This window comes from Typopeltis vanoorti, chromosome 13 (assembly GCF_054136105.1).
Source record: "Typopeltis vanoorti isolate ZY-2024b chromosome 13, IOZ_Tvanoo_1.0, whole genome shotgun sequence".
Classification (NCBI taxonomy): domain Eukaryota; kingdom Metazoa; phylum Arthropoda; class Arachnida; order Uropygi; family Thelyphonidae; genus Typopeltis; species Typopeltis vanoorti.
The window spans coordinates 16,327,515-16,340,915 of NC_143561.1; the positions used below are offsets into that span (position 1 = coordinate 16,327,515).

General features: G+C 36.4%; 1 protein-coding gene across 2 annotated transcripts in view; it reads right to left on the minus strand.

Moving 5' to 3' along the window:
- The window catches only part of Mulk (acylglycerol kinase-like protein Mulk), a 182,859-nt gene that overhangs the window by 67,060 nt on the left and 102,398 nt on the right, over positions 1–13,401 (minus strand). For both annotated transcript variants that reach the window (XM_090402840.1, XM_090402841.1), the window contains exon 9: positions 10,728–10,797. In XM_090402840.1, coding sequence (XP_090258966.1) covers positions 10,728–10,797 — 70 coding nt within the window. The remainder of the gene's footprint in view (positions 1–10,727; positions 10,798–13,401) is intronic.

Genomic DNA, 13,401 nt, shown 5'->3' on the forward strand with positions numbered 1-13,401 from the left:
GCCATGGCCCCAAATTTAAAAAATCTCATCTATGTATCTTTTCCAAATTCTAGGTTTTAAAGGGAAGGAGGAGATAGCTTTCTCATCAACACACACACACACACACACATATATATATATATATTTATAAAATTTCAAGGGTGTGGAGGAAAAACAAAATCATAGGAATCAAAATACGAAACAAAGAATTAACCAGCCTTTTTCATGCTGATGATCAAGTTATTTTTGCTGAAAATGAAGACCAATTACAGAAAAATCCACATGTTTGAACAAAACAATAGAACAGTATGATATGAAAATCTCAAATAAAATGAAATCAATATCATTTCAAAGTAAAGAAATTAAAAGATGCAAACTAGTCATCCACAACAAAGTAATAGAACAAGTGAACAAATTTAGAAAACTAAGAAATTACATAAGCCCCAATGGAGAAATTGAAATTGCATATAAAAAGCAAAAATTCCTAGGAGTAATTGAAACTTTGAACACACTTCAGCAAACAGATGTCTAGAACAACCCAAATAAAATTAAACACTCTGTCCAAAAAAAGATTATTATTATTACGGGTATCTCCATGGAGTCAGTAGACTCATCGCGGGAGACCCAAACTAGCAAAACAATATCTGTCATATCTCTTCTTGAATTCATTTACAGACGAAGAGCTCACAACTAAGTCAGGCAATGAATTCCACTCATTCACCACCCTCCAGGCAAAAAACCTTGTTCTGACACCTTTGTTAACCACACTCTTCTTTAATTTCCAGAGATGACCTCTTGTTCTTCCATCACTATCACACAGCTGAAACATTTCCCCTGCATCAATCCTATAAAAACCTTTTAGTAATTTGAATGTTTCTATCATATCCCCTCTTCTTCGCCTATCAACCAATCTCTGCAATCCACAAGCTCTCAATCTATCAATGTAGGGAGCATTTTTTATATCACTCACCAACTTGGTCACTCTTCTCTGAACCCTCTCCACAGCCTCCTCATCTCCAAGGAATCCAGGTGACCAGACCTGAGCACAGTAATCCAAATGTGGAAGTATCAATGCTTTATAAAGGGGAATAATAACCTCTTTATCTCTGGATGTCAGTGTGTTCCTCAACAACCAAGTAATCCTATGTGCAATCTTGGACACCTTAGCAATGTGTCCTCTGAACTTCATCTCCCTATCTACCAATACCCCTAAGTCCCTAGCCTCATCAATCTCTTGGAGTACCTTTCCATCGATGTAGTACACAGCTGGTAATCTTTTAATCCCAAAATGCATGACTTTACACTTTTCCACATTGAACTGACATCCATTTTCTTTTGCCCATTTTACCAGCTTATTTAAATCCTCCTGCAAACTATCAACATCAGCTTGATTTTTTATTGCACTACACAACTTTGCATCATCAGCAAACAACTGAATATCTCCCTTTAAGCCGTTTCCTATATCATTTATATACAAATTAAACAACATTGGCCCAAGCACAGAGCCCTGAGGTACACCACTGGTCACCTGCCTCATTCTGGACTCGGCTCCTCCATACACCACCTTATGGTATCTCTCCCTGAGCCATTCTCCTATCCATATCACCAATTTAATATCCATTCCCATCTGCTCCAATTTGCGTAACAGTGTTCTATGGGGTATCCTGTCAAAAGCCTTAGCAAAATCCAGAAGTACCACTGTGTAGCCAGTTCCTTTGTCCAACTCGGATGTTATTCTATTATGAATAGTTAATAGATTGCTAAGGCAGGATCTACCTTTAACAAAACCATGTTGGCCTCTATAGAGTATCATATCCTGATCCACCCATTCTTGAATTTTGTCTTTAACCAACTTTTCCAATACTTTTACCACTACTCCTGAGATGGTGATTGGTCTGTAATTCAATACCGCAGTTTTAGAGCCACCCTTATGCAAAGGAACCACTTTGCCTAACTTCCACTCCCTAGGGACCATACCAGAGTTCAAACTTAAATTAAATATCCAGGTAAGAGGGGTTGACAATTCATTTGCACATTCACGCAACACCCGAGCTGATATTCCATCTAAGCCTACTGCAGTGTTTGCATTTAAGTTTTGCAATATATTTAATACCTCTGATTCTTTAGCTTCAATTCTCACATTAGGTATTGCTATAGGTATAGAGATATCCTCACTTGGGTGATAGACTTTTGAGAAGTGATCACTCAGTAACTCGACTATTACATCTGATTTTGTCACCTCAATACCATCAGCACCCACTAAGGTTATCCTTCCGAAGTCATTCTTCCTCTTACTTGCCACATAGCGGAAGAACTATTTGGGATTACCCTTGATCTCTTTGGCTAAGGTCTTCTCATAATCTGATTTAGCTTTTCTTACTATGCTGGTAACCTTCCTAGCTTGAGCCTTGTACTGCTCATGGGTGTCCTGATCGCCCTTCTCCTTGTAAATTCTCCATAACATTTTCTTTTTTTGCAGTTCAAGCTTGATACTACTGCTCATCCATCTAATGCCTGCCTTGTTTGACCTCCTGACCATAGGGCCACAATCTGATATTGCTTTCCTCAGATACCCGCTGATTTTATCCCAAGCACTGCTAACATCTTTCCCTTGCAATATGTTTTGCCATGGAATGGCTGCAAGCTCACTCCGAAGCTTGTTATAATTGCCTAACCTGTAGTTCCGTACATACCCCTTCTTAATAGAAAAATCCACAGATTTTGCAACCTCCCAAGTCAATACCACATGATCGCTTTCACCAACTGGAGGTAACGAGGACACCTTACTTATGCATATAACCTCTGAACCAATAACCAGGTCCAACACTCTCACACCACGTGTCCCTTCAGTTACGTGCTGTTTCAAGTAATTATCTCGTAGAAGATGTATGAACTCCATTTCCTTTTTGCTACGTGATATTTCCTCCTTCCAATTGATATCACCATAATTAAAATCCCCCATAATAATCACTAAGCCTTCACTCATTGCACTAAGTTGCTGATGCATGAATTCAATATCTTCCCCCGTACTCCCTGGCCTATAGCAGCATCCAACTGTATATTTGGTTGCATTGGTCACTATTTCGCACCAGACTGCCTCAAATGAACTCTCATTTACATGTCTATCATCATGATATACTACTTTCTTTGGCTGCAACACATCAGCTATCATCAACAGTACTCCTCCTCCTGTTCTATCTTCTCTATCCTCCCTGAAAATACTGTACCCATCACATTCAATTCCAGTGACCACATCTTCTGCTGACAGCCAAGTTTCACTAATGCCTACAACTTTTGGTGAGATTTCACTGACTAATGCCAAAAATTCTTCTCTCTTATTTCGAATGCTTCTAGCATTGGTATACAAAAATTGCAGATTCCCTCTAGATCTTGTACCGGCTTTAGAACTGATATATAAGTCACTAACTACCGTAGTCCTATGCCGATTTTTATCCCCTCTCTTCTGCAATTTATTCTGTCTATAAGGATCAATAAATACACAATCAGTGCTAAAGTTTCTCTCTCTTACACTCAACCTTTTCAATATTAGTTTCCCTGCCCAATAACTTCAACCTGTTCAGAAAACAATAACTCCTTCAATCGCTTATGTCCTTCCATGTTAAGATGCAGTCCATCTCTAGCATACAACTGCCTTTTTCCTTCAAACACACTCCAAACATCAACAAACTCCAGACCTCTTTTTCTGCACATTCTTGCAATCATATCATTCATTATCATTGCTCGTCTACTTAACTCGTAATTGTCAAAACGAGGCAGCACGCACACTATTCTCCCATTGACACTTTTCCTCTTCACAATATCTAATAATGTTCTTAAATCTTTTCCTACCCGATTTATACTACCTCTCAGGTCATTCGTACCCACCATAACTATCATCTTGTCTGTTTCATGCCCTCTCTTTATCGCTAAAGCCACTCTTTCTATTGTCCCATCAGCCCAGCACTCCTCATGCATACCACTCTCCATACCCTTAATCATAGAATCACCATATATTTTACCACTCTTAACTTCATTCAAGTCCACACTCATGGACTCATTCTCTACACTATTCAGCATGACTCTCCCAGCTTCATTACTCAACTCTCTATTACTTACCCCCCCACTCTCACTACATCTCATTTCTTCTAGGCCACTTGTGGTTTTATTATGTTGACTCCCAATCACTCCCATACTATTTATTACTGAATCATTCACCAAAGACTCACCCATATGTAATCCTGTTCTAGTTACTTCAGCTAAAATAATCTCTATAGTCCTAATTTCTCTGTTTAACACATTAAACTCAGCTTTAACTTCCAGAATCTCCTTACCGATCACTTCCACTTCCTCATGAAGAAGATGAAGGTCATTTTTCATTTTCATAAACTCCCGCCGAAGTTCTTCCGCTACGGTCCCGATGTCAGCTTCCATTCCTAAACGCTCCAGCCTATCCCGACACTTCTCACATACGTCGACATTTTCTTTTTTCTCATTTTGCCAGACTGACCACAGATCCTTCACATTTTTCGGTGCATACATGTAGCAGTTTCTGCAACGCATCCATTGCGAAAAATCTAACGCTGAGCCAGCCTTTCGTGTAGTAGTAGAAGTCCTGCGCGCCGCTGACGTACGTTTCTTGTTGGACGCCATCTTTACACGTTGTTATAGTGAAACAAACGGCAGTGAAACCACAATATATACAACACAGTTCTAAACAATAATACCACTGAAGGACACTTGTTTCTAACCGATGCACAATTGCAGCATAATTTGTGACAAAAAGCCACACTATATTTAACTTTAAAAACACGTTTTCTAGACTAGCTAAACTCGACCGCCACATTTACCAAGGACACTAGCGCCACCCACAAGATACCGAACTTTTGTCGTGAAAATAAAATACAGGCCAATTATAATTATTCAAATCATTTATTTCAATCAATATACTCTCCCTCAGCTTCGGTACAATGTTTGGTACAGTCAATTAATTCGTTAAATGGGTTTTTTATATCGTTTTTTGGGGTAATGTTTAGGGCCGCCGTTACTGCCGCTTGAACATTTTCATGGTGTCGTATCGTTTTCCTTTCATCGGCAAATGAAGTCGGGGGAAGAGAAAGAAGTCAAGGTGCTAAATCAGGTGAATAAGAAAAGTGATCCAACACACAAACTTGGTTTTTGCTCAAAATCTCTCTCACAATGTTCGACTGATGAGATGGTGCATTATCGTGCAAAAGTGACCAGTTGCCTGAATCACGAATTCTCGCTATCGATCGCTTCAAAACTTCGAGATAAAACTCAGCATTGACCGTTTGGCCAGGCGGAACGAATTCCTTATGGATAATGCCCTTGGAATTGTAGAAACAAATCAGCATTGTCTTTACTTTTGACTTCTCCAAGCGACTTTTTTTCGGATACCCCTGGTGGTCTCCACTCAGCACTCTGGCGCTTTGTTTCGGGTTCATACTCAAAACACCAGATTTTGTCACCAGTAACAATCATTTCAAGGAAGTTCGAGTCCTTATGAGTGGTTTTAATGAGGTCCTTGCAGTGCAATTCGATACATTTTTTGGTCGTTGGTCAACTTGTGGGAAATAAATCGCAAATTCAATTTACGAAGGCCCAAACTCTCGGTCAAAATGTTGTGCACAGTTGATTTTGGAATCCCCAATTCATCTTCAATCAATCTCACAGACAATTTCGGGTTTTCTTTGATGAAATCACGCACGTTTTGGATATTAACTTCACTCAGTCCAGTTTATGGATGGCCCCGCTTTTCGTCGTCCTCAAGCATCTCACGACCACTTTGAAATCGCTGAAACCACTCGTAAACGTGAGTACGGGATAGGCATTCATCACCGTATGCTTTTTGAAGCATTTGATGCATGTCAGTAAAACGTTTACCAAGTTTAATGCAATAGTCAATCGCAGCTCTCTGTTTGAAACTCATTTTCCGACCGTTCATTAAAACACACTGTCACTCTTGTCACTATAACTCGGCTTCTAATGAAACAAATGTCATAAACAGTTGACACAACACTAATGAAGGTTGCCACTTTCGACAACAAAAAGATACAACAGGTGGTGCCAATAATTTCTTCTATTTTCGAAAGGTTTGTTTCTTTTTGGATGTATATAAAACAATAGCCAAACCAATAATGAAATATGGCAGTGGGAAGCTGCAGAAATGAAGTTCCTAAGATTGCTCACAGGATATAAAAGAATAGACAAGATAAGAAATGAAGAAAGAAGAAAACAATTATCCATAATTAACATAACAGAAGACATCACAAACTATAGAAAAAAACTGGAAAAACCATGTAGAAAGAATGAATGAAGACAGATGGCCAAATATTGCCTGGAAATATAAACCAAAGGGACACTGATAAAGAGGAAGACCCAGGAGGAGATGGGCAGAAGAGTTTTTTAAACCCTTGAAAATTTACAAACAATTGCCTAATACGGGAAGCCAAGAAGAAGAAGAAGATCCTATCTGCACAGTCTGGTATGTCTGTCAGTGTGTATATTTTATGATTGGTTTACAAGAGCAAACAAATCTAGTTTCTGTCATCTCTGTGGAGAACAAATCCATCTTCAGCTGAAAGGCTTTTACAAAGGTACCTTGTATCCTAAAACAGTGTTTCTCAACTGCCAGCCATGGCCCAGTACTGGGCCCTGGCATCAATACTGTTTCTTCGCAAGTTCTACGGGCCGTGAGAGGTTCTCCTGGAATTTGTCATTTTAGTTTTCTAAGCATTTTTCATGAATCAATATTTTATAGTAGAAATATTCTGAAGAGAATAATATTCGTGAATGTGTCAAAAAGCTCAGACCCAGAACGCCTAAATAACAGCTGCGTAGAAAATGCCAGTGACCAAGCTGCATATTTTTAAACATGGAATTCATGAATGATCGGGAATTTTCAGACATCAAAATCTTTCAGCATTCAGGAAAGGGAATACTACTGTTTGTGACTGGTCATAAAAATTGCCTGCGAACCAATTATAACAATTGGTGGCATATCCTCTGTCCTCAAATCTGAATGAAATAACATCTGTGTTGCAAATGTCAGTGACTAATCAGCATGGAAGTATAAAGAAAATTTTTCCACTGAAATTGAAGATGAAGACAGTCTGTATCCAGTTCTCAAATCTAGTAATAATGAGCAAAAAAAGCACTTATACACTGCAATGCAAGGTCGCATTGCAGTGTATAAGTGCTTGTTTTGAAACCCGAGCATGATTTTTTATAAGTAATAGGCCTAAAGATTTAAATTTTAATATGAATAAGAGATAAGGAACTTTGTTTAATTTTGGTGTTAAGAAATCTCTTATTGAAGTGTTTCTGATGCAAAAAATAGTGATTCATCCACCTCAAGCCTACAGAGCGATTTCCAGGATGATGTACAAAAGGAAGGATCTATATTCACTCGTAAGTACATGGACAGCTATTTAAAATTTGGTTTCATACAATGCCCTCACACTGACCAATTGCCACAACCTCAATGTCATTTATGCTACTGTTCTGGGCAGGGGCAGATATTCCAGGTGTGTTAGATGTGCAGTGCTCATCCACCAAATATCAATATCACCCATATTATATTTTTGCATTTATTCCCGTTAAAGACTCCCCCAATTGTTTGCAGACTTCGTATGATTCCTAAAATCGAACAAAATATACTAATTCTGCATTGTCCTCTTCACAAGGATAATAAAGCATTGCTGCTTTATGAAGAGGGCACTTTTTGACACGTAAACATCACATTTGCGTTAATAGCCCGGGTGTGCTTTCAAAACGCATGCACCTTTGAGCCCTTCGAAAAGATGTAAAGAGGGTGCAGCGGGTCAAATTCTTAGCGTTTTAGCATTTATAAAACACTGAGAAGGCGAGACTGTGATAGTTAACATTTTGAGCTCACCCAGTACCTAGCAGCTGTGATTGGTTATTGTGTCAATCAATCCAACAGAATGTTGTCGCTTGTCATGAGTTGAGCACTTTCTGTATCCAACGGCTGTATTACAAACAGCTGTTACACGTTTTCTGGAACTGAAAATTTGAAAGTGGATGTTAGAAGAAAAAACCTAAATGTTTCTCTTGCTGTGCAGTATAGCATCTGTTGAGGTTTCAAAGTCTTTTAATGGTATAGAGACATTTTTATTCTAGTCTTCGGAAACAACAGACAGTAAAAAATTATCTATTCCTGAATAAAAAGGAATATTCTGTGTATTATAAGACGTTGTTGGTCTACAATAAAATACCAGCATATGTGAGATTGATAAGACAGAAGAACCGCTGATACTAATAAAAAAAATGAAATAAATAAAAAAAATTGATGAATGTAGAATTCTCGAAAGTGTGGATAATTCTGATAATGATCGGATGTTATGTATACTGAGTCTCAGTAAACAAAAGAAATTTCTTGGAAAATAGAGTGAAATATACACAAACCAGAGAAACACATATAACATGTGCAACAAATTTTATGAGATGATTTGCTGCTCCATCAAACCATATTTATTCCTGTGATACTCTCTCTCTTCCTAATTTTTTTTTTTAATTATGCCATCATAAATTTACTTATTAATGTCTAGACTTTATAGGATCGTGCTATTTGCTCTACACAGCAACTTATAGGACATACACATATATCACAAATGTTAATTATTAATAATTCATTTACCATTAATGAAAGTATTTCTACTCACCCTTATTCTTTCTTTTCATTTCCTATTCTAACATGTCTTATAAATGATGGTTCACATATTTTCATCTTTGAGTATTTCAAACATACCAACCAACTATAGTATTCTCCTTCATTGTTGTTTTCTAATAAATCTTAAAACAAACAGATTGTTCCCCCTCTCTATGCAGAAGTATTCAAAGTTATCCTGCAATTAATTGCATTGGACCAATCTAGATGAGAGCTGATGCACTATGCACTCTCAAAACTTTCATACATCGATAAAAATGCAATCATACGGTCATGGGTGTCTGCAGAGGGAGGGGGACAAACAGGGAACCCCCTCTGGGCGCAAGCAAAACATTCCACAAATTATAATCGTGAAAGTGATTGAGATATGTAACCTTATGTCTTATAACCTTATATGTAAGCTTTGTCTGTCTTAAAATTTTATTATGAGTTGGCCTGTTTCAGCCAATGGCAGGGTAGCCATAGAATATGTATTTTATTGCAGCAATAAAACACATTCCTGTTTTTGGTTCATCTTTTTCTGATTCGTGAACAGTGAGACCAGTTCGTTTGCCCTCTGTGTCTAGTGAGTCACTGAGTGAAGTGGAAATTTTAAATTTATAGTGAAACAAATTTAACCAGAAAAATACATTTTTAAAAGGTAAGTGTAAGTAATTTAATATTATTTTACTTGTTAGTTTTGATTTTTTTTGCTTTTAAACTGAAATAATTTAATTTAGGATTAATTAATTAGTTGATTTTTAATAAAATATGCTGGTCAATTTTTTAATATATGAAATTGTGCTAAAATTGTATTAATTCTGAATACTTTTTTCCCAAGAATTAAAGATCATTAAAATCGATGTAAAATTAAAATCATGTACTGTATTTATAGTACATCAAAAAATGCTAAAAAGACGTTTGATGTAATTATTTAATTAAATCAATAATTATAAAAATTTATTGATGTAATTATTTGTCTTCAAGCTTCCCCCCCTCTAGAAAATTTTCTGCAGATGTACCCATGCACACGGTCAAATTAACATGAAATTTGTAGTGTGCATTGTATAACTAACATGACAGCACACTTAACCAAAATGGGCACTCGATGCCACTGGTTCTGGGAGATGAAGCCAAGAAATTATATACTTGGTTTAATCCTTTATCCAAGTGTAAGCAAACAAAGTTTGCACCTGAAGTATTTTCAGGACTGGGTCAACTCGTATGCAGAAGCTAATGACTTCACATCACTAGCCTTAATATCCCATAATGCAAAGCATATATCATTACAGGTATGTATAATGCTATGCATTATCTGAAGGGTCACTATCCAGACCAGTTTTGACCTTTACTGAGGTCTCATCAGTGGGAGCCAGACTCAGAGGTGATGCTAAGGTTGAAGTAATATAGAAGTCATACTTTCATATACGAGTAGCCAAAAGGTGTCACACCCTATTATTAAAATGTTTCTGCATTATACCTTTTTCATAGGTATTTTCATGTTTTTATTGCACCACTCCAATGTGAGAACAGTATCCCAAGATTAGATGGATATTGGGATAGATTTAAAAAAAAAAGCTCAAAAAGTAAAGCTATGAATAAAGCAGTTAATCCTGCCTGAATAGTCTACTGCATGTATTCTTTGATTGGTTTGTTTGACTGTTTGTCTTACAGGATGAAACTCTACAACCTCTCTATCAGAGTAACTAATTCACTTTCAGTTGAAGAGCTCTTATGAAGGTTTGTTGCATCTTAGATGAGAATCTGAAGTCAGAGCTCTCCATCCAAAAGGCATCATTTATACACAATTTGTTAAATAATTGCTTCAACTGTAATTTTATGAAGTGTTAAAATAAAAAAGTCAAAATTCCAAAAACTCAAATAACCCTTATAGTCTTTCTCTCATGTAAGATGGGAAGGGAAATGCTGCCATGAAGAGTATATAAATATTGGAGATTTCATTTTAATTTCTAAATAGTTTAGAAACAGATGAAGTGAACAATTTTTAAGCTGATCAGTATTATAATTTAAAATGAGTTACTGGTTTGAAAATAAATAATACCTCGATTTTCATCACATCCAATGGCTTTTTGACTTCCCTAATAACAGCCATTGCACATTCTGCTAACCATCTGAAATTTTGTATGGGAAAAAAAAAACTTTCAGCACATCTAATGAAAATATTAGCAAAAATATAAAACATCATCATCATCATCAAATTGCTGACATGTACCCTCAAGGGGTGTACACAGGATATGATAGTGCTACAAGAAAAACTTGAAAAAATATAAAACTAGGAAACAGAATATAATAGGAAATTCAATAAAAAATTTAACTGTTAATGTGAAGAATTATTCATCAAATATACATGACATGCAAGTGGCTCAATCTTTCTTCCAATAATCAAAAGCACATTAATGTATAATTATAATAATAATACATTAAATTGCTTTTGTTTTCAGCAATTAACCTGCTCACTTCTGAGAGATGAAAAATGATTTTTAAGTTGTAAATTGTCAGTTGAATTGATGAATGTGCAGAAGACAATTCAATGTTCAATCAGGTAAAAAGTGAAACTATGTATATGACTTTATCTCCTCTTTTTTATAAGGCATTTTAATAAATTTAATTTTTAATAAATTAAAATTTGTCATGTTGTACCATCATTTTGTATATTGGTATATTTCAGAACAAATCTGAAAGCACATCCCAACTCAATATCACCAGAGTTAAAGATCGGTACTATCAACATAAGAAGTCTGAATGGCAAAAAAATGAAGATAGCTGAAGAATTAGATAAGCACCAGATTGACACAATAGGGGTGATTGAAACAAAAAAGACAAAAACTGGCGAGATCTTTCTGAGCAATAAATACAAATTGTTATATTCAGGCAATGACAATCAAGGAAAACAAGGAGTAGCCATAGTATTCAACACAAAATACGAGGCTAATCTTCTTGAACGGCAGGCAGACTCAAGTAGTGATGTGAGCAAATATCAGAATAGGGAATTGGACAATGAGACTTATTTGTGCCTATGGTCCCACAGAAGGTTCTACTAAGGTAGAAATGGAGGAATGTTTTGAGGCTCAAGAAAAAGCAACTGACACAATGAAAAAGGAAAAGTTGGTCCTTGTTGGGGATCTAAATAGCAGAGTAGGAAATGATCGTCAGGCATACAAAAATATTTTGGGAAAATTTGGAGAAAAGAGAAAAGCTAATAATAATGGCAAATATCTGTTGGATTTCTGCTCAGGACATGGATTGGTTATTACTAACACCATGTTCCAACATAAAGATGTGCACAAATTCACATGGAGAGAAGGGGAAAGGAATAAGAAAAGTCTCATTGACTATGTTATTATTGATAGTGATGTTTTCCTCCCTGATGCAGGACACCAGTGTACAGAGAATTTGAAATTGGTAGTAATCACTATTTAGTCTTGAGCAGGATAAAATTGAATTTTATATTGAAAAGAATAACATGTAAGAAAGTTTTAAGGCGAATAAAAGTTGAGCAAGTCTCAGATGTGAACTGTAAACAAAAATACACAAAGATTATTGAAGAAAGAATGAAAGAGTTTGAGAACAGGAACCAAATCTTGGAGATTCAGTGGCAAGCTTTGAAGAAAACCCTGACTGATTAAGCTAGAGAGGCATGTGAAGTTGTCTGCAAGGATAAAAAAATTAGAACTCCATGGTGGACACAGGAAGTTAAAGAGGCTGTGAAGGTAAAGAAGAAAGCATATCAAAAGTTCTTGTCAAATAAGTCAGATTGTGCTCTTAGAGAATACAGAGACAAATGCAAGAATGCTAAACACTGTGTAAAACTAGCTAAACAAAAGTCATGGGAGGACTTTGGCAAGAACATAGAAAATAAATATCAAGAAAGTGGTAAGATATTCTGGAGGTTGTTGAAGAAGCTTAGGAATGGAGGAAAGAGTGCTGTAAAAGGAGTTAGAGATGATAAAGGTGACATGAAAATAGGAGAAAAATATATCCTTGAAGTATGGAGTAATTACTTTGAAAAACTGCTAATGAAACAAGCAGTGATTACAGCATAGTGATTAAAAACACTGACCAGGCATGCAGTCAGGAATACATATCCATACTTGAAGTAGAAAAAGCCATCAAAGGCTTGAAATATGGAGAGGCAGCAGGAGTAGATGATATTCGACCAGAAATGCTGAAGTATGGTGGTATAAAAGTCTTACAGTGGCTTCACTGGATAGTTCGGAAGGCCTGGACAGAGGGACGAATTCCTGATGATTGCTGTAGAGCTCTTATAGTACCCATATATAAAAAGGGAAATAAAACTGAATGTAAGAATTACAGAGGTATTTCCCTAATGAGTGTTCTTGGCAAGATCTATGCAAGTATACTTGAGAAACAGTTGAGAAGAATTGTGGAAGAAAAGCTTAGTGATGAACAAGCTCGATTCAAGCCAAATAGAGGCTGTCAGGATCAGATCTTCACTTTATGACAATTAGTTGAGAAAGCATGGGAATATAACAAATATCTGTGTTTAAGTTTTGTCAATCTGGAAAAGGCATATGACAAGGTGCCAAGAGAGAAGCTATTCAATATGCTACAGTTATATGGTGTCAATGGGGTATTATATCAAGCAATACTTAATCTTTATTTGAGTTGCAAGTCAGCAGTTAGAATTGAAGAAAGTACAGGAAGATGGTTTAATGTTAAATCTAGTGTGAGACAAGGATGTACATTATCCCCTC